This window comes from Mercurialis annua, linkage group LG4 (assembly GCF_937616625.2).
Source record: "Mercurialis annua linkage group LG4, ddMerAnnu1.2, whole genome shotgun sequence".
NCBI classification, from domain to species: Eukaryota; Viridiplantae; Streptophyta; class Magnoliopsida; order Malpighiales; family Euphorbiaceae; genus Mercurialis; species Mercurialis annua.
The window spans coordinates 29,233,040-29,253,941 of record NC_065573.1 but is presented as its reverse complement, the minus strand read 5'-3'; the positions used below and the strand labels follow the sequence as shown (position 1 = coordinate 29,253,941).

General features: G+C 33.3%; 5 protein-coding genes across 6 annotated transcripts; 2 read left to right on the top strand and 3 right to left on the bottom strand.

Annotated features, from left to right (window-relative positions):
• Positions 1-1,489: 1,489 nt before the first annotated feature.
• LOC126677367 (la-related protein 1C-like) lies at positions 1,490-8,139 on the bottom strand. Its single transcript, XM_050371938.2, has 6 exons — positions 7,205-8,139; positions 6,294-6,861; positions 6,073-6,220; positions 5,853-5,943; positions 2,912-2,983; positions 1,490-2,629 (listed from the first exon to the last, which is right to left on the bottom strand). Exons 1-6 carry the CDS (start codon positions 7,802-7,804, stop codon positions 2,345-2,347), a joined length of 1,764 nt encoding a protein of 587 aa, XP_050227895.1. The 5' UTR covers positions 7,805-8,139; the 3' UTR covers positions 1,490-2,344.
• Positions 8,140-11,367: 3,228 nt separating this feature from the next.
• On the top strand, positions 11,368-12,830 carry LOC126678926 (probable aquaporin PIP2-8). The gene is made up of 4 exons (XM_050373841.2): positions 11,368-11,792; positions 11,875-12,170; positions 12,246-12,386; positions 12,480-12,830. Exons 1-4 carry the CDS (start codon positions 11,525-11,527, stop codon positions 12,597-12,599), a joined length of 825 nt encoding a protein of 274 aa, XP_050229798.1. The 5' UTR covers positions 11,368-11,524; the 3' UTR covers positions 12,600-12,830.
• Positions 12,831-12,924: 94 nt separating this feature from the next.
• On the bottom strand, positions 12,925-15,200 carry LOC126678925 (uncharacterized). Its single transcript, XM_050373840.2, has 5 exons — positions 14,959-15,200; positions 14,717-14,844; positions 14,012-14,069; positions 13,793-13,870; positions 12,925-13,445 (listed from the first exon to the last, which is right to left on the bottom strand). Exons 1-5 carry the CDS (start codon positions 15,134-15,136, stop codon positions 13,252-13,254), a joined length of 636 nt encoding a protein of 211 aa, XP_050229797.1. The 5' UTR covers positions 15,137-15,200; the 3' UTR covers positions 12,925-13,251.
• Positions 15,201-15,278: 78 nt separating this feature from the next.
• LOC126678927 (uncharacterized) lies at positions 15,279-19,753 on the top strand. Of its 2 annotated transcripts, XM_050373842.2 has the most exons (9): positions 15,280-15,445; positions 15,548-15,652; positions 15,739-15,825; positions 15,911-15,964; positions 16,098-16,191; positions 16,284-16,368; positions 16,466-16,802; positions 18,177-18,632; positions 19,437-19,753. In XM_050373842.2, the coding sequence occupies exons 1-7, from the start codon at positions 15,320-15,322 to the stop codon at positions 16,611-16,613; spliced, it is 699 nt and encodes a 232-aa protein (XP_050229799.1). In that variant the 5' UTR covers positions 15,280-15,319; the 3' UTR covers positions 16,614-16,802; positions 18,177-18,632; positions 19,437-19,753. The 2 variants fall into 2 exon arrangements, with proteins under 2 accessions (XP_050229800.1, XP_050229799.1); XM_050373843.2 differs by lacking the exon at positions 15,911-15,964 and having other exon boundaries at positions 15,279-15,445.
• On the bottom strand, positions 17,238-18,626 carry LOC126678924 (peroxidase 64-like). The gene is made up of 4 exons (XM_050373839.1): positions 18,420-18,626; positions 18,154-18,342; positions 17,903-18,065; positions 17,238-17,797 (listed from the first exon to the last, which is right to left on the bottom strand). The coding sequence occupies exons 1-4, from the start codon at positions 18,624-18,626 to the stop codon at positions 17,403-17,405; spliced, it is 954 nt and encodes a 317-aa protein (XP_050229796.1). The 3' UTR covers positions 17,238-17,402.
• Positions 19,754-20,902: the final 1,149 nt, after the last annotated feature.

Here is a 20,902-nt window from a genome sequence, read left to right as displayed (position 1 = left end):
TGCACAGAAAATAGGCCCCCACCATTTCTATCTTCTTCCTTGATTTGTCATTTATGTATCTCACAGGCAACCCTGTCCTGACACCTAACCCCTTTGTAAATGACCCATCACAGACCCTACCCTTCAACCTCAACCAAAAACATAACACACTTAATAGTAATACTCAGCTAAATAGGCAGTCCTTTGAGTCAACAATTTTTGCCCATTTGGTCTCATTTTACATCTTCAAACATCAACCAAATATACACACTAAAAAATTTTGGTTTTTTTTGGAATGAAAAAACAACTAAACTTGCCAATTTTCTCATTCAAGGAAATGACAATGTAATAGGCAGTGGATAACAGTAGTGCGACTCAGAGTTCAAGAAGTACCACAATCAATGATTTTGCTTGCAGTTGATAGGTCACTTAAAGACAATTGGCAAAAGTTTTAAGAAAATGCCATTTTTCATTATTATTCTGTAAAATAATTCTAAATTTGAATTTAATATAAAAAGAATTATTGAATAGGCAAATGTGCGAAAGGTTTTTGTATTAAAAATTTAAAGTTAATGATATGAGAAAAACAAGCCTGTGCCGATCTTAATTTAGGAAATGACAATACCTAATCATAGATCACACTTGGACAGTGTTTGTACTGAATCCAACTGAACCTGACTCTTTAATAGCAAGTTTAACTCAAATAAAAAAAAAACGGTCACGTGATTTGGTTTTAATATATTATACAATAATTTTATGATAGCTCAGAATCTAATTTTAGGATTTATATATTTTTTAATTAATTGAAAATATAGATTTTTATTTTGTTTATTTTTATTTAAACATGTTTGGTTTAATTTAATTTTTTTAAATCCATTGATTTACGATAATTTATTATAATGTACCTTTTACTAAACATACACCGTATGGTCCGTACCCAACTATAACACATGGCATAACCGAATAACAGCTCTAAACACGAAAGGCAAAAAATAACAGAAAAATATGTAGACTATTTCCTTTTGTCATGTCAATTTACCACAGGCTTAACCAAACAAAATCAACTTATCAAACTTGAGCTGAAAACTTGAAACGAATCCAAAATTATACAATTTTAGAACCATAAGATATGAAATGACACAAACAGGCATGTTCAGAAAATGGAAAGATGGAGATGTAACATGTTTAATTTCTTCACTCTTGGTCTTGGCCATACTTAAATAGATCATCACTCAATTCAGTACTCCTTCAAAGCATGGTATATGCATATTGCCACTGGGACTTTTAGCAATACAAGTTAAGATTGCTAAGCCACAAAGGCCTTCTACACAGCTTCAACTGTATATTGAAGCCGAACTAAGTTGGCCTCAACTGCTACCAAAAAACATAGGTTCCGGATCGAACGCATATCACTAGATTATAAATTTCAGGATAGGCAATTAACCTTAGGTAACTAGCATCACATAAACATATTATCTAGATCCCAATTAGGGTCCAGACATTTCACTGATTAGTCAGCAAAGCAACAAACAATAAAATTGAATAATTAAGGGAAGGGGTCAAAATCAACAATCTCCATATCCTTTAAATTAACATATTATGCCGATCACATCCAGTTCTAGACTGGATGATATAATGGTTTCAAAACGACCATCTTATGAAGTGACTTCAAAAGGTTTGAAGAAGGTATACATATAAATGCAGTTCTAAACATATTGTGTGATAAATAAAGATAAACCTAAACCATCAGATTATGTGACCAAAAATTAGAGCAACCGGAGATGTAGCATGAGCTCCATTTCCCGTAACAGCGATTTCAACATTTTCCTCGTATGCAGCCAAAAGACCAAAGCCGTGCGTTTCCTTTGTTCCATCTCTCAGAAATCAGAAATCATATGTTTCTCTCCCAGAATCAAGGGTATCTGACCCCAGACAATTTTAAAAACCAGTTGTGGAGCAGTACACGGACGTAAAACCACCAAAAAACAAAAAGTTCCCCATTAATAACACCAAACAGGTCACCACATAATTATGGGATGAAAATGCAATACCTACCACAAAAAATCGCACATGCATCCCAATGAACTCATGCTACTACCTCTAGTCATAAAAGTTTTTTTTTTCTTTTTTTCATTTTTTGGTTTTTTTTTTTTCATTTTAGATTTTTTGATTTTTTCCCTCGCAGAGTTTCTTGAGTATATAGAAAGTTGTTTTCTTTTGTTTCTTTCTAATTGCCCCACGAGAAACTATGTTTCATCATGCCAAGGCAAAGACTACTATCATCAAGAAAACAAGAGATATCCACCTGCGACCAAAGCCCTCTCCCCACTTTCCTCTGAAAGTTTTAGAAGATAAAGGGAACAATTTATGTACTCAGACTACTCACTGAAGTAGATGAATCTGATGTACCTTGGATAGTAATTTGGCCAGTTCCTCCAGAGCTGGGTAACTGTGACTGACTGTTACCAAGAAACAACTCACTTTGAAAATTCATTTGATTCCATCCACTATTTTGGGTAGTGGTATTCTCCTCCAATGAAACACCCTGGAAATGGACAGCCAGCATTGAAGGACCTGAAACACTTGGGAACTGAGCAGAAGTTGGCATCACCCATCTCATCCAATCATTTCGCCTCCTCACTTTGTCACCCTAACATGCAGTTAAAACGGAGTTCAGAGTAAAGAAAATACTGGCCATCTTAACAGAGAAATGATACAGAGCATGCTTTGTAGATCACAAAGTGTCATCCAAAAGGCACGAATGACACTTTGGAAATGATTTCTACACTACACACAGTCAACAGCTCAAGTAAGCCTCAATCCCAAGTTACTTTAAACCTGATCAAACCCTCCTTTTTCATTCTCTAGGATGGAAAACAAACAATTCAAATTATGAACAACAACGACAGCATGCAATTACGTAAGATGATACCTGTACTTCCACAACATGTGAGCTTCTTACAGAATCCAAAATAAGCTGCATATTGTCGGACAGATTTGAAACCTGAAAATTATTCCATGGAAAGGTGTTCTTTTATAATTTAATTGCTTAGAACAAAAATTAATATAAGAAGCTTTAGCAGAAATAAAACAAGACTCTCTTAGCCAACTTGAATTTGGTGGAATGAATTGGTGGAAACCCCAAAGAATGACATTGAGTATTGCAAATTTGTGAAAGAATTATACATTAAGCATCTTCAAAACTCAATAAAGGAACTGTTTCAAGGAAAATAACCTGGCAGGGATGCCTATAAAAAACATTCCAGATTTCCAACATGCACAGCAAATAATGGGGAAAGTAGAATGACAAACAAAATGCACAACTTAGAACATAAATGTCAGTTCATTTCTGAACATTCCAATATCAGACAGAAGCTAAAATATTAAGAAAGTTGTCATTTCTCAACAAAATTTCCATCCACATGCTCTGAAGCTTAGGTGAACTCTTCATGTAATAAACATAAAACTTGAAAGAGAGACAAAAATAAAACACTAGATACATAGCAAACAAAATTCAGAAAAGAAAACAAGAAAATGAGAAGTTTATATCTATATAAAATCATTGTTAAAACAATACAAATTACGTGAGAGAACCAAGCCATAATGTCATGGTATCCTCTTCCAAAGAGGCCTTCAACAATCAACATGCAAAATGTAAATTTACATAAAAGAAAACTGATGTTCATATAGATCTTCTTCATAGAGAATCAGAGATCACCACCCAAACATATTAAAGAATGAAATGGTGTAACTCAGTCATCAGAGTTTGATCCCGTTACACCATTGTTCTCAGCATTTTTCAAATAATGGAAATGATATACATCATTGGTTGGTCATCACATGCAATGTAATACATAATTTCAGTTGACAGATGGGTGAGAAATGTTATAAACATAGAGAAACAATTAATATTGATATGATCAGTAACTGATCTTCCCATTTCTTCATGAAAGCTCAATATTACCAAAGCATTCGTTTTTTTAATGATGTGAGAGAACATAACATGCATTTTGGTTCAGGGAAGGTGTTTTACGTTATTTTTCTAAATTAGTTTCAACAAAATACAAATTATTTCCATTTACCATCTTTTTCAAGGATCAACTATCTTAAAACTATCATAAAATCTCAGGTAAAACTTTTCAGACACTGTTATTAAAGGTTTCTCTAACAACGCAACGTGAGTGTAAAAAATACCAATTACTTATATTAGACTTTATTAATTTTTTTCTAACCCATCATGACAAGTTCTAATATCAGCAATGATATGCATTTTTCTTTTGTATCCTCTACAGATATATAGAGGATGTGTGCATATAAGAGATGATAAACCAAACCAAATAAAACTATTTCTGCAGAATCATAGTACTTGAGTGTCATCCTATACTAAAGTAACAGTGAATGTCAAGACCAAAATGCACAGAATCCTAAAGCATCATATAATTAATACATCAGAAGTTAATCTAACCAGAATTCTTTAGTGCAAATGCAGATGTACAATGACTGAACATGACGCAAATTCCACACAGAAACCCAAGCAATATGTGATTACTCTCAACCATTGCACAAAGTTCTCCCTGGCTCGAAAAATGAGACAGAAAAAGGAGTTCTCAATATCATAGTGGAGCTATTTCATGCACTACTGATATTACTGCTCGCAGATCTACTCAATTTATTAAACCAAAAAATATATTCATTCTACAAAAATGTAACTGAGAAGAGCAAGCCATGGCAAAATAATCTAGCAGTTATCTCCCACATTTGTGCATGCAGGAGAGATCTAATATTAGAAGAAAACACAGGAAGAGGGGGGATTCCATGGACAATGTCCAAAAGACTAGTCACAATGATAGTATACATCATACTTGTACTGTTGTACATAATATTTGCTAACACACTGTGAATGCACACAACAATCCCTACAATTTGCAAATAAATAGCTCCTCTGCAGCACCACATATAAGCACATATTAAATCAACAGGATCAAAACCAAACAACCAGTAAATGGAAAAAGGAAATTTTTAACTCATGAATCACAATGGCATGCTTTCACTCAGGTTGCATTTGGTATGTTGGGAATGTGAGATGACTCAACTGATTAATTATTATATGCATGCAGACATTCAAATTACAAAATAAAAAAAAACACAGCTCAAGGATATATTTTAAGCAACACATGTTAAATTACACAATTAAAAAAGTCAAGTCACCTAATCACAGATGAAAAATTACTCATCATCATCAGTAGTATCAGTTCTGGGTAAGAAATTGAATATGAAATTATGAATATAATGAATAACACTAATGAGAAAAAGGGTTCATAATCTATTATTTTTCCTCAATTAGTAGATGTAGCAAGGAAATAAGATTTAAGAAGCAGATCATAAACCTCCTAAACCACACTAACACCAAAAAAAAAAAAAAAAAACTACAAAGCACAAGTTATATAAAAAAAGATACTCCAAGTGTTCATCTGGATTTACCAGAGAACAAGTTATCTGGGAATATTAGAAAGCAACTACAGGTGTACCTTAAAAAGAGACAAAGAACAAACAAGAAAAATAAATAAACTCAATACTATTGACGACTGAATTATGAAAGTGACAAGTATGATATAAGTAAGCATTTAAGAATGTTTTCTAATTGGAAAACCCTTGTGCGTATATGGCTACCTCATTAAATATTCGAAAAAGAAAGTGCTAAACAAGAAATGAGGCCATGATCAGAAAAACAAAGATCACGTTTTCTAAACATAATCCGCTGAGAACAGTTATGAGTTTTGTTTAAAATATTTTTCTGAAAAACAATAAGCAATCAACAGAGAAAACTAGATGAGCTTTAAAAAAAACTATTATGCACACAAAAAAAAACTCACTTTTTTGAAGCTTGCTATTAATTTAATAGGCACCCAGCCCTGGTCATCCATTTTCTGCCGCAAGAATGTATCTTTAATTAAATTTTCATTACTGCAATAATGAATAAATATGGTACTTCTGTTAACCTCCCAATAAACTTGAAATGATATAATGTGAGCATAGCTAATAGGTATAGAAGTTGAGAACCTGCTGACTAAAACAAAAGGTTGAAAAGAATACCTGAAGTAGTACTCTATCTGAGCCATTAACTTTGCATGCAACTGAAGATCTGGAGCATGAAAATACATAGGTGGTACCGTAAAAAAAGGCACACCTCTCAAAGCGTCTGGATGTGGACCAGCAAGATAATACATAGGAGTTGCTACTTCTATGAAAACATATGAATACATTAGAGCACAGTCCAAATTAGCAACAAGAGAATTCAAAACAGCTATGCTCACCAGAGAACCCTAAGGGGCCACTAAAAGACCGCATTGATGGGGGTGGAACAAATGGGGCGCTAGTAGTTGCTGGCGGTGTTGGATGCCTCATAACCCTAGGGACAACTCTTGGTGGCTGCATATGTCCATCTCTACCACTGAAATTTCGGTGATTGTTCCAGTCTTGATTTGTACGATCTTGATCACGCCTGCCTCCATAGCTATGATGGTGAGAACCATCACGCATATGTGGGCCACCACCATTGCGCCTAAAAGAATTGCGCTGCTGCTGCTGGGGGTGATCATTGTTAATGTTAGCATTACGGGATTGTGAATTCCTTTGTCCAGTGTGGTCCCTATGAGAAGGGCTATTTAAATGGGCTTCCCCTATCTGGGTCTGTTGAGTTCCTGGTGGCTGAGAAGCGCTGCCATTAGAAGAAGAAGAAGAAAAGGAAGAAGAAGAAGCATTACCAACACCATTGCGCTTCATTGATCTTTGACGTGTTGGCACTGTATGAACTGGAGTTGAATTAAGGTTTGAATTGTGACTACCATGCTTCTGTGGAGATAAACTAGAAGTTCCACTTCCCTATAGAGAATCAATATCAAGACATTAAAAAAGAACACAAAAAACACCAGAAGCAATCAAATAATATAGTCCACAGTTTTCCTTATGTATTTTAAGATTCAAGTTTCACAAAATATAGGGTAATTAAAAAAAAATCAATTAAACTAAATGCAAAAGAATTACATGATCAATTTATTTCTTTCCAAAGGCAAAAGGCATCTAATAGTGTGGAGTCTAGCCTACAATTATAGGATATGTCAATTTTGTTTCTAAATATCCCTAAACTAAAAATATTTATAACAAACTAAATAAGTGAATTAATTAATAAAAACTAAAGATTAGATAGAGTGGTCACTAACAAAACCTGCGAAAGTGAAGCAACAGATGACAATAATGATGAAGATGATCCATCAGATAGAATTCCTTTCGTAGACAAAAATGATGGTGACGATGATGATATCAAATCTTGTTTGCCTGAAACCCTAGCCGCTGCAGACTCAGATAACGCGGGCCATGAAACAGCTCCCATCACAGTCCCAATCCCTACCTCCAATCCCCCATTAATCCCACTCGAAGTCGTTGCCGCCACCTGCTTATTCCACGCCTGCCTCTTACCTGCATTCCCTGCATGTTCACTTCCCTCCTCTTCCCCCACCCCCGCCGCCGCCGATTCCTCACCCTCATCTCTCTCCGCCGAAGATGACAACGGCAAAGGAGGAGTCACCGCGGCTGGTACAACTGCTGCAGTTGCGATCACATCTGAAGAATCGCCGCGCACAATTTGTGTCCACGGAGATGAAGACGGTGCTCTTGAACCACCGGTAGCTCCGACGCGGTGGCGCGTATTATTGTTAATATTGTTACTAGTACTATTGATCATTTCGCCGGCGGTAACAGGCGCGGCGGTTGTTGATGTTATCGAGGAGTTATTGACGACGTTAGTGTTAACAGTGCTACTAGCCATAGGGCTTCAGATGATGATCAAAAACAAGCCAAAGGGGTAAAATGGGAATGTAAATGATGAAAAAAAGGGTTTTTAGTTTCAGTAATGTGAATAATAAAAAATTTCCAAAAATTCAAAAAACCAGAGTTATGACTCGATCGCCGTTAAAGAGAAAAGAATAATGGTGATTGGGGTGGCTCCGCCGCTTATCTCCTCCTCTTCGCCGTCGTCTCCTCTCTCTCCTATTTCTTTTTGTTCTCTTTCTCTTAATAAAAGTTTATAATAATAGCAGTATCAATTTTGTGTTTGTTGGGCTTTTTTTTGGTTGCTTAGCTCTTGAGCATTCTGAGGATGCTCATGTTGAGAATTTTGTTAAAGTATGCATTTTTTTCTTAAACTTTATAAATAGGAACAATGTTATAAAATTCACCAACTTTATACGTTTTTTTTTTCAGTTTAAACACGACTTTTAAAATTTGTTATAAAAATATATTAATTTCAGTTTTTTTTCAAATCCATACACAATACTGAGGTGGAGGTCAATTTTAACCAATGAATGAATATGAATGTAACGTCAACAACGTGTATGGATTTGAAAAAAAAAATTGTGTATCTTTATAACACTTTTAAAAAACGTAATTAAATTAAAAATATATATAAAATTGGTGAATTTTTATATTATTAACCCTTATAAATATGTCATTTTAGTATTTGAATATATTTTTTGAAAATAATATTTTTATTTTTACTTTTAAATAAACATTTTTAATTATATTTCAATCACTAAACTATTAATAAAACATGTTTATTGATGCAGTTTATCATTTTTATTTTTAATAAAATTTCATTTTTTTTAATTTGTCATGAAAAATCAAATAAAACTAAATTTATTACTTTAAACAACATACTCTCAAATCGAGTGTTTTAACTCATATTACTCATTGTCTTTAAAAATAAAAACTCATATTACTCTTCAGCTATTATTTGTACATACAGTTTATCCGAATACAAACCAAACAAGACAATATCAGAAAAAATATATAGAACTATAGAGTACGAGTAAAAATTAATCGAAAGAGTGATTAAGCCGGGATCCCGCCAAATTTGCCAACGCGATGTTCTTTTTCAAAAGAGGGGGCGTTTTAATTCAAAAAATATGTTCGATTATGCGATGAAACCGCTTGCACCTTAATTTATATCCGCTACTTCAAAGTGAATTCAAAAAGTTATATCTAAAAAATATTCTTATTAAGTATCAACATAAACTTTTAAAGAAAAATAAACTACAACATTTCTTAAATGTCCAATTTAAAAAATTGAAAAAACTACAAATTAAAATTAGAAGGTGATTTTCGACTCCAAAAGAAACACCTTTTTAAAATAAATTAAATTTCTTCAAAATCCAAAAAAAACTCTAGATTTTAGAAGAAATCTACAAGATAGAACTAAAATATGATTCTGTCCTTTTAAAAAAATATCTCCTCTAAAAGATATGTTTCTTCGACCTTTAAGTAGGAGAGATTCAAAAATATAGTTAATTAAAAAGATAACTTAGATAAACTTTATAAAACAGAGAAATAGAAAAAAAAATGATTAAAGGAGGTGGTTTTCCGGTCAAAAGATACCGGAAAACCACCTCAACCCAAAAAATTTAGTGTGGTTTATAGAGAGAAGAGAGAGAGATGTACTTTACTAGAGATAGAGAGACAAATATTTGACGCTTCAATATTAATTATATATAATACTTCAAATCTTTGTTGTCAGTTTAAATGAAAAAATAAAACGAGCAAACATGTAATTTTAATAACGTATAGTTCAAAGCAACGAAATTGATCATATTTGACTTTTTTATGTCAAGTTCGAGAGATAAAATGAATTTAATTATATTTAAATACATGGAAATTTTTACCTAGATCCGGTCCATGAAATATTCATGAACCTATCCAAATGAGATGATAAAGAAATGAGAAGAAAGAGAAAATTGTGTTAGATTTTCTAACACCTCATTGGCTAGGTGCATGGAAAATTTATAAACCGAAACTAGGTCAAAATTTCTTCATATACATAAGTATATCATTTGGAGATATTATATTAATTTTGTTATGGATATGATAGTAAAATTTAAACAAATTTGAGATTTATATATTATTTGATGATTTAGATTATTATTTATATCAAAACTTTCAGCATTTGTTTCATTAAATTGTGTTTGATAACACATATTAACTTCAACCTAATTTATTTAGTTAAAGTAGTGTCTGTAGAGTTGAAAATTAAGTCCTAAAAATTAAATAATGAATTTTAAATGTTGAACTTAATAATCATTAAAATTTTAAATGATGAATTTAATATTCGGTAACTGAAAGACATTGATGTTTTCATCAAGCATGTTTCAATAATAAAATTTTAAATTTAATCAGTAAAATATATATATTAAAATTATTAACTAAGGATTATAATAATATTTATATATATAGAACTAAAACAGTTAATAATATTAATAAATGATATAAATATAAAAAATGAATAATTATTAATATTTTATTATTAAATTAAAATTTAAAAGTTCTTTTAATAACGACAACTAAATCCATGTCATAATTTTTTTTATCAAAAGTAACATTATTAATAAAAAAAGGTTAATTGTAAATTAATACATGAACTTTATCCTAATTTGTAGCGAAATTTGAAACTTGACAATTACTTCGTCAACTTTCATTTTTTGGCAACTTGGTACACTGACCAATCATGCAACAACACGTGACTGTATATTTTTCGAGTTCGGTGTATCAATTTAAAAAAAATGAAAATTTGTGTGGTAATTTCTAAGTTTTAAAATTCGTGTTTGTTGGACCTTTGTCCTTTTATACTCCTTTGTTTTTACTTTGATAATCAATTATGAGTGTTCTAATTTTATTTATTATATAGGAACTCATAGAAATCATCGGGAGTCAATTCAGAGCCTTCTAGTTTTAAAAATAACATTACTTTTAAAACGTATTAATTACAAATATCACCTTTTTTTTTTCAAAAATAACATTGACGATTTTTAATGACAATTTTGCTGACATGACATGACACATGGCAGACTCATGATCTGGTGTTCAAATCAGCAAAATTTCACCGAAAAATATTATTTTTAAGTTTAAAACTAAATACAAAGATTATAATTTTATATTAATTAACTCCATTTTATCTTATTAATAGTGGTCTGGTATATTACATGTTCTAGACAATAACTCTAGAAAAAAATGGATAAAATAAAAAAATTCATGTAACATTAGAATTAAAATCTTGAAATAAATTTTTAAATAGAAGAACTAAAAATAAAATATGCCCAAAGGGATGTAAAGAGTAAATGATTTCACCAATAACCTCGTGTACTAAATCTTTAAGTTAAAATTGTTATTCTGCATTCATATCTGGAAAATGCTTACCTAGTAAACTCTATAAAATTGGGACTTTCATTAAATATTTTAAAAAAATTCATGGTCAATGGACTAGTAAACCGATGGTTATGCCTTTTTTACAGTGTAAGAAGTTAAACTTAGAAAATTCTTCCACTTTCAAAAGAAACATATAATCAAAAAAGAAAGTTGTAAAAAACAAAACCACCTCATGGACTAGCAGCCAAATTCGTAAATGTTCTTTGCATAAAATATCCACAATTTTCTAAATACTCTTGTAAAATTCTTACGTATATAAATAAAAAAATTCCGATAAGCTTATAATTTTTTTCCAATGGCTACAACATATATGGAAGAAGAGGACTATGTAGAGCCACCGCCGGCGCCATTGTTGGACTTGGCAGACTTTAAGAAATGGTCATTTTACAGAGCTTTAATTGCAGAATTTATAGCAACTCTTCTGTTTCTTTATATTTCAATAGCTACTGTTATAGGCCACAAAGCTCAGCTTTCTCCATGCAACGGTGTTGGTTATCTTGGTATTGCTTGGTCATTCGGTATCATGATTTTCATTCTTGTCTACTGCACTGCTGGCATTTCGGGTACTCATTTATTATTATTATTATTTAAATTTCTCGTAAATATGTATCGGTTGTCGAGGGTGAACCCAGGAAATCATTGCAGGAGGGCACATCAACCCAGCGGTCACATTCGGGCTGTTCGTGGCGAGAAAGGTTTCGTTGGATCGAGCAATTTTATACATTATGTCCCAATGCCTTGGAGCTATCTGCGGCGTAGGGTTAGTGAGGGCGTTCATGGAGCGTGATTACCTTACTTTTGGTGGTGGTGCAAATTCTGTTGCTGCTGGTTACTCTAAAGGTGCGGCTTTAGGTGCTGAGATTGTCGGTACTTTCGCCCTTGTCTACACTGTCTTCACTGCCACCGATCCCAAGCGAAAAGCCCGCGACTCCCATGTTCCTGTAAGTTTATCGGTCTAGCTAGGTTCTGAAAGTAAAATCCTATATATACTGAACCAACATCACGAATGGTTTCAGGTTTTAGCTCCTTTGCCTATCGGATTTGCTGTGTTTGCGGTGCATTTGGCTACAATACCTATTACAGGTACCGGAATCAACCCTGCTAGGAGCTTAGGTGCTGCAGTCATCTACAACAATCGAAAGATCTGGAACGAGCATGTATGCCCAAAGCCTTTCACTTGCACAATGTATTGAAAACAACGCATATATTATTTCCCTGAATATATTTTACTAATACCATTTATGAAACAGTGGATTTTCTGGGTTGGACCGCTTACTGGAGCAGTATTAGCAGCAATATATTACAAGTACATATTGAAAGGAGCAGCTGTTAAAGCTTTGGGATCATTCCGCAACACCCACCTCATGTGAAGAGAACAATATTTTCTACGGTTTCTAGTTATAATCAATTGATGTTTACATATTTCAATCACAGTATTGTTGTAAAGCTTTTTGTTTAGACTGGTGCAAGCTACTAAACAAAACTCTGCTTCTATAATTTGGTAGAAAGCCAATTGGCAATTGAGAAACATCATTAGAGCCATTAAGGCTCTAATATTACCCTGTCAAATACTATGACAATAACACTGAGTCGACTCATAAGTTTAACTATTATTTGATGGTAGGGTTATTAATTTCGGCTAGCCACTTCAATTGACCCCTACTTTGATCCGAAAAAAGTTTCCTCCACAAGGAATGCAAAATATGACACAATAAGCATACTCAAAAGACTCATCCAAGAGAAAGTTGAATGCACAACATATTCCAGAGAGCACTAATGAAAAACAAAACCAACTTCAGCTTGCATCTAAGAAACTTATATTAAGGAAATGAAAGAAACGCCACCAGCAGGCTTAGCCTCTTTCCCGGGATTTACTAAGCTAATCTATCCACACCAACACTCTTGCACAACACATGAAGTGCGGAATAGTTGGATCAAACTTAAAATACCCACCAGGAGAAAATTGGTCTTGCAATTGCAAAATGGCTTGGTCACAGTTGCTCTGCCGGTTAAGGATGGAATTCATAGTGGTAAGAGTAAGACGGGGCAGGGAATGAACTCGGCCAGCAAGTTGGCATCCACATGCTTGGAATGAATTGCTTCCATGCTTATGACTACCAAATCTAAGTTAAGGTCATCAGCAACCTCACCAATGATGGCTGTGGGCTTAGTTCCTTCACCAAGCCGCTCCAACATCTTGAACTCCTGGAATCCCCCTATTATTTGAAAAAGTAAAAGCATTTACCAGTAACTTGGTCATAAAATTCGCATTCTAAATAAACAGATTGTCAATAAAAAAAACACGACACGTTCACGTCACAAATTGGAGAAGCAATAAGAAATAACAAATAGGATATAATGACAATGATTTGCATCTTCTTTCTTAAATATCTACCAAGCTTCTATTATAATACCTTAAAAAATTCTATATGCATGCAGATCTTATGATGAATGTGATTATGTAAACACATATTCTGATTGGCAGCCAATTATGGTATATTGGTTCCTTGATCAACTGAGAAGTGGTGGAAAACCTAGCTAAAAGTACATACAAAGTACAAACCTTCAGAGAGATGCCATCGTATGCTAGACATTTGGGTTTCATGCTCCGGTAATGTTTCTTTCTGCTTTTCATCAATAACTGCAAAGAATGTAAAGTTCTACATCCCATGAAATACTGCATTAAAAATTATCCATAAAACAAAGCAAAACCTTTGCTACTTAGATTGCAACACTCTATTAAACAAATCGGTGATGGCATAGAATAGAGCAACTTGCTTACCCACAACAGTGATGTCAGCTCCATATTTCTTTGCCAATGCAGCAGTAGTAGCAGCAGCCTGTTTGAATCTTAGAAGTTAAGAGCACGATAACATAAACCAGATAAAAATAAAAGATTAACTCAAGATAATTATATATCAATGGTGGCTACAAAGCAAGCTAACCACATTCCCTCTTTAGTCATTACAGTGGCATGGGAATTTAATATCTTACATCTACTAAATGATGATCATGAGAAGCAAAAAGACACCAATAGCATGTTATAAATGGAACATTGTTTCTCTGCATCACCAGAATCGTTTCTACCACCTATATCAAGAATTTTCAACTCATAAAGTTTTTTTTTTTTTTTTAATTCTTTCCATAGGTAATTGCTGAAAATGATGATCAATTAAGTAATAATAATGTAGTCTCGAAGCTGGATTTTCGACAGTCTGTTAGTTTGAAAGGTCATCCTGTTGGATCATTCTAAAATAGCTAAAAGGCATTTTTCTCAGATAAATCATAAGAAGTTAAGAACCAAATGAAGTCTAGCAAGAATTACGTCAATTGCAGCGCAAGATTTCATATCTACTAAAAAGCATTGCCCTTTCAAGCTAAACATTTGACTCCAGTTCAACTCAAATCTACACAACATGCTAAGAAAACAAATTGAACACTTCCACTTTTAGATTTCCAAATACAACAATTACCCAGAAAAAGTTACCTGTCTTGAGCCCTCGGAGAGAAAAGGGTTACGATCAGTGATGGGGAGAAGCAAGTGCTTGAAGTGAGTAAAAGCGTCGGCTGCTACATTATCATTCACTGCTGATGATTCTTGAGCCTTTGTCTTTACTGATTACAACAACAACAACAATTTCAACCTTATTTAACAAGCACCCATATACAGAATTTAATCAAAAAACAAAAACAAAAAGTCATTATTAATTAAAGAAAAAGAGTACTGACCGATTCTTGAAAGTGAGGGAGATAGAGTGCGATTTTTAAGCTTGGAGGAGAAAGATAGAGAGGATGAGTGATTAGTAGCAGAAGAGTTAAGGAAGAAGGTGGGTTTGTTAGAGTAATTAGGATTAGTAGTAATTGAAGTGTCGACTGTAACTGCGAGTAAGTAATTAGCAAACGCCATATCCAATCTTGAGCTAAACGAGAAGAGAAGAAGACTAGCAAAGAGTAATTTCCAGAAACTGCAGACGTGTATATAACTTGCTTTACGGTGGGGGCCACTTTCGTTAATTTTAATTTTATTATTTATACTAAGCCAAGAAGCTAACAAAGATGACAAACGACATAACGCTGCAGCAGAACGGGAATGAAACGCAATGATAGTGAAGACGACGACGGAGAACCGTCGTCGAACCAAGACATGGTTACTGTGTCGCAACATGTTTTTGGCGACGAGCCTCAAAAGCCAGCGTTTTCTATTTCGATAATTGAGGTGCTCTCTTCTTCGGTTTTTCTACAATTACATTTCTGAAACCGAAAATTTAAACTTCCGTAAAAAGCAAATGTAAAACTTTTCGTTTTTGTTGATGAACAGAATATGAAAGAGGAGTACGGACTGTTTGTGTGGCCTTGCAGTGTAATTCTCGCAGAATACATTTGGCAACAGAGAGAACGGTTTTTTGGTGCTGATGTAGTTGAAGTAAATTCGAATTCCTGAAATTCTAAACCCTAGTTTTTAAAATTAATTTGAATGCATATGATTATCTACTTGCTGTTGTGTTGTAGCTTGGAGCTGGAACTTCATTGCCTGGATTAACTGCTGCTATGCTAGGCTCTAATGTCACTCTCACTGATGACTCCAATCGAGTCGAGGTACATAGAAACGGCATGTAGTTTAACTTTGCTATCTTACACAACATGTTCTCTTATTAGTTATTGCTAATGATTTGTACAACAGGTGCTGGAAAATATTCGGAAAGTGTGTGATCTAAATAAGCTTGATAAGTGTAAAGTAAACTCAAAATGCTTATTTTTGTTTCCCTTACAATGTGGATTTTAATTTACCTTGATTTTTTTTAACATTATAATTTACCTTGATTTTTTTTGACTTTTAGGAGACTTTTTGATTATTTCTTACAATGTAGGTACTGGGACTAACATGGGGACTTTGGGATGAATGCATATTCAATTTAAATCCTAAAATTATTCTTGGTGCTGACGTACTATATGAAGCGAGTGGTAATATTATTTTTCTGTAAAGTTCCTTAGTTCCGTCTCATTATATCCAACTCACATGAGCTGAAAATATAGTTGCCATTTGTGTATGGAAGCCTTTGATGACCTCTTTGCTACTGTGACATTTCTGCTTCAAAATTCTCCGGGCTCTGTATTTATAACAACTTATCATAACCGCAGGTGCCTGTTCATTTGTTATGAACTCTGGTGCAAGTTTACTCTATTTCATGTTAATTTTTATAAATGGAATGTAATCTTTAGTTGTGTTAATGTGCAGTGGACACCATTTGATTGAATTCTTGATGATGAAATGGGGATTAAAATGTGTGAAGCTTATTGATGGATTTTCTTTCATGCCATCCTACAAGGCATCTGGGTTAAGTGGCAACATTCAACTGGCAGAGATCATGTTAAAAAGTGAATAGAGTGTCACATAACCATGCCAAGTGAATGGGGATTATCATATGTGAATCTTATTGGCTTGCGTCTCGGAAGTTTCTGGTCGAACAATCTTTCTTATAGCTTTCTTGCTTTTCACTCTCAGGAAAATTTTAACATTACCCTGAAAAGGTGACTACTCAGGTCTCAGGATATTGAAGTAGATGCATGCAAGGGTAATTTCTGTATCTAAACCTTAGTTTTAATTTCATCAATTTTTATGCCCATTAAAAAAGATTTGATTACCAAATGATAGAGTTTCACTGTGTTTGTAGAAATCTGTAGCGATTGACTTGCTTAGTTTGGCAATTCAGTTATCCGTTGGAGAATGGTTGCTAATTTATAAATGGAATACTTGTGTGCATCTTTTTCTGGAATTTTAACTTGATTCTGTTTTGTGTTCACGAGTTATCTACATATTTAGAGGATTGTTGGTATGTTTATTCTGTTAAAAGATTTGGATTAATCATAGTACTTGGACAGCTAGAACAGAAGTCCACTGTTTAGGTTTAAACCTTACGTACCAAGATGTCTGTTCTTTGTTGCGTAGAACAAATTAGACCTGTTGGATTAATTTACTTATATCAGTAGACACCATGCTTCTTAATCCATAAGGAAATACTATGCTTCATTTTTAAAAATAATCTCATACAAATAATTGTTCATTATCACTATCACTTATATAGACTTCGTATGTTCTTATCGAACAAGCGAATGAAAGTAACTGTGTTGATCAATTGTTCATCTCACACAGTTAAAACTTGACTAAGAGATCCTTAATTCACCAACCTGCAGTTCTTCCTAATTTCCTGGCCACCTGTTATGCTACTCATTTTGATCATAGATTTTACAAATTCTTTTAAGAAATCATCTTTGGAGGTAGCAAACTTGGAAACTAAATTTTTAGTCCCTGTACTTGTGAGCAGAGCTTGGTCTGAAGAGAACAGGCTTCTCCCTTGTAGGATCAACTTATAATATGTGTTATCAAAAGTTGTTGAGGAAGGATCCATGGTGGCACCGGCATTCTTCGCCTTGTTTTGTTTTGGGCAAACACTCCTTAAGCTTGCAGCAAATGAGGGATGCATTGTCGGGTCTATGTCATGAGTTGCGTTAAAATTGTGGATTCTGTTTTGGAAGGACGAACAGTGCGAAAAACCTAGAGTGTGCCCGCCTACATAATAGATAGTTGTAGGTTAACATCATCATATTTTCTATAAATTTGGTAGGAATTAGGCTCAAACTCGAGATTGCAGTCTTAAATACAATTTTTGTTTACCTGACAGAGCCACTAGATCGCTCATGGACAGACCTCTTTGTGAAAAGCTTTGTTGCAGCTGAGAGATATTAAAAGTCGGAGCTGGCAATTGTCGTGTCTCGCTTGCCAGCGACGTCCTCCCGTCCTTTCTACCTTTAGGAACATCCCATGTTGGTCCTCCAGACTACAGAATGAAATTTAGATTATCTATTAGAAAAAAAAAACTGCATTGAAAGAATTTAGGTAGCTAGCTTATTCTGTTATGTTCTTACAAGTGCAACTGCATCTCTTGCAGCCAAAGCCAAAATATCAGCACAAGACACCGCACCAGGGCACGAAGCTTCCACGTCTTTCTTCGCATTGTCGATGACAAAAAAGGCGTGTAACGAGACATTAGGTGGACCATCTTTCTCTGCCTTGCTGCTACCTTTTGAATCTAACAGCACTGAAGCATCACAGCCCTAATAACAAAAGGAATATAATTAGTTAGAGCAATAAATAGATGAAAAATTGTGTTGTTTCATTTCCTAGTGCATACCCTTATGAAACAATCATGGAAATGCATTCTAAGTAGAGCTGCAGGGACTGTTTTGTCTCTCATCATTGCATTCTTGACAGCATTTGTAACAATTGTGTCCACGTTAGGACATGTTTTTTCATAGTAATTCAAGCTCAATGTGTATCCTAGTGGAAGTACTGAAGCCATCAGAATTGAGCACAAGAGCAATGCAAGAGTGGAAGCCATATTTAGGTATGTGTTTTTTTTGTGTTAGTTCTGAAGCTTTATTTTGAATTGAGCAGGCTAATGAGGGCTCTTATATAGACTTAAATATCAATATGTATGATCAAATATCACAAAATTTAATATTATTATTATATTGAAATAATTATATCAATAGTCTTTGAACTTTTCTGAATATGCTGTTTGAGTGCATGAACTTTTATTTCTTTTAAATTAGCAAACTTAATAAAAGTGTATCAAACAAGTGCTTGTAGCTATTTTCCAATCACCGGACAATTAATAAGATCAACAATAATTTTTAAATGTTGTGATTCGCAATTTTAATTCACTATCATTTTTTGCCAATATGAAATCAACACTTAACTAATATGAGGTTTATTTTTATCCTTTTTATCACGTTGTTGGTCGTAAAATAGCTAAAAACACTTGTTTGATATTTCATAAAGTTAAAATACTAATTATTAAATTAGTCAGAAATGTTTCAAATGTTATCATTTTTTTCTCTGTAACCTCCCACGTGTATTAGATAGTAAACTTCTAATCAATTTGATAATAACATTAATTTTTAAACTATTTAATCAAAGCATAAATTACTATTTAAGTCATTATTAAATATATGTAGAGTCAAAGGAGAAATACTGTGTTGGTCCCATAACACGAATTAGTTAGAGAAATTAGGAATCTAGGTAATGGAGTAGTACACTATAAGCATCATTACATCCTTGTCATCATCTATAAAACATAATCAATGGATCAAGAAATTAAAATATGTTCCTAACCTTATTTTAAAAATATTTGTGCATGCTAAATTAGGTGTGAAATAACCCATCAACCAATTTTGTCACTCAGCAAAAAAGGGGGTCATGTTGCAGATTGAAGAATGTCGGGAGGTAAATTAATTAGTAAAGGCTAAGCAATCAAAGTAGTTATAAGAGTAGTTTGTATTTGAAGTGTGTTTAGCTTGTAATTTTGGATTAAATAGTGGAGTTTTTGTTGAAAGTTGATGCTGTCTCAACCTGGGATTTGTTCAGTTTGAGAAGACATTTTAACTAATCTTTAACAAAACCCAACAACCATGTCAACTATTAACAATGTACAACAACTAATTGAAGAACGGACAATTGCATAAACATGAAGGAGTAAGTAAAAATCAAATGAAACGGAATAATTAAATTAAACCGATAAATTCAGTTTGATTCGGTGTGACATATGAAAAAAAAATATTTTTAAAATTTGATTCAATTGGATTTGGTTTAGTATAAGAAAACAATTTTCTACCAAATTCATAATCCTATCATGGTATAGAGAGAGAGCTTTCTTTTTTACTTTCAATCATTTTCTAGTTGTATCTTTTCTTAGCTATTCATAATTATATTCTTCTGATTCAAGCTCTCTCAACATAAACCGTATTTGTTTGTTCATCTTTTCTTTGCAATTCAGAAATTGCCGTTTTCTTCTGATTTCAGTTCATTTTTTCAGCCAGTTCTTTGACCTTCTCCAAATTTTCTTATACTTTCCTTCATTTTCCTAGTTGCCAAACAGCCTTGATTTTTTTTTTTGCCTTTTCCACAAAATAGTTATCAATCATGGTTAATACCGCTCCAACTCAAGTTTCTAGACTAGAATAATAACTTTCTAGCTCTTATTTACTCTATCCGAATGAATTATTTTCTCTAATTCTTGTTTCAACTCTATTTATAGAGCTACTGTTCTTGTGCCATCTCTATGAAGATGACTTTAAGATACAAAAAATCGAAAAGAATTTGATAACGATACGTTTATAATATGAGTTGATGGCGAAGCCAGAAAGTTTTTATAAGGGCAAAGATTATATTGAAAATATATAAGATGAATAAAATTAACAAAAAAGTTATACTTTTAAGGTAGGTAATGTTATAAATTTTAAGTCGGAAAACTATACTATTGAACTTTATAGTTTATATTCATATTTTCTCAAAAATTCAAAATAATAAGATAGACAAATGCCTACCATAATTTTTTCTTGGTCCATCCCTAGACTTGCTGATACGATATATATATAAATATATTTTAATTAGATATATTATTGAGTCGACCTATTTAGCTAGATTAACAGCTTTTATTCGACATATTTGGGATCCAGGATTGTTGGAATGGTCTGCATTAAGAATTGCCATTATTTGGGCGATATCCAAAAGCTAGAAACATATAATTTTTGAAAGAGATATCGTTCAAATACCTCAAATTTTAAATTAGAAACAGATGTGTCCATCACATATTTGGGGTGTTTACTTGGATAT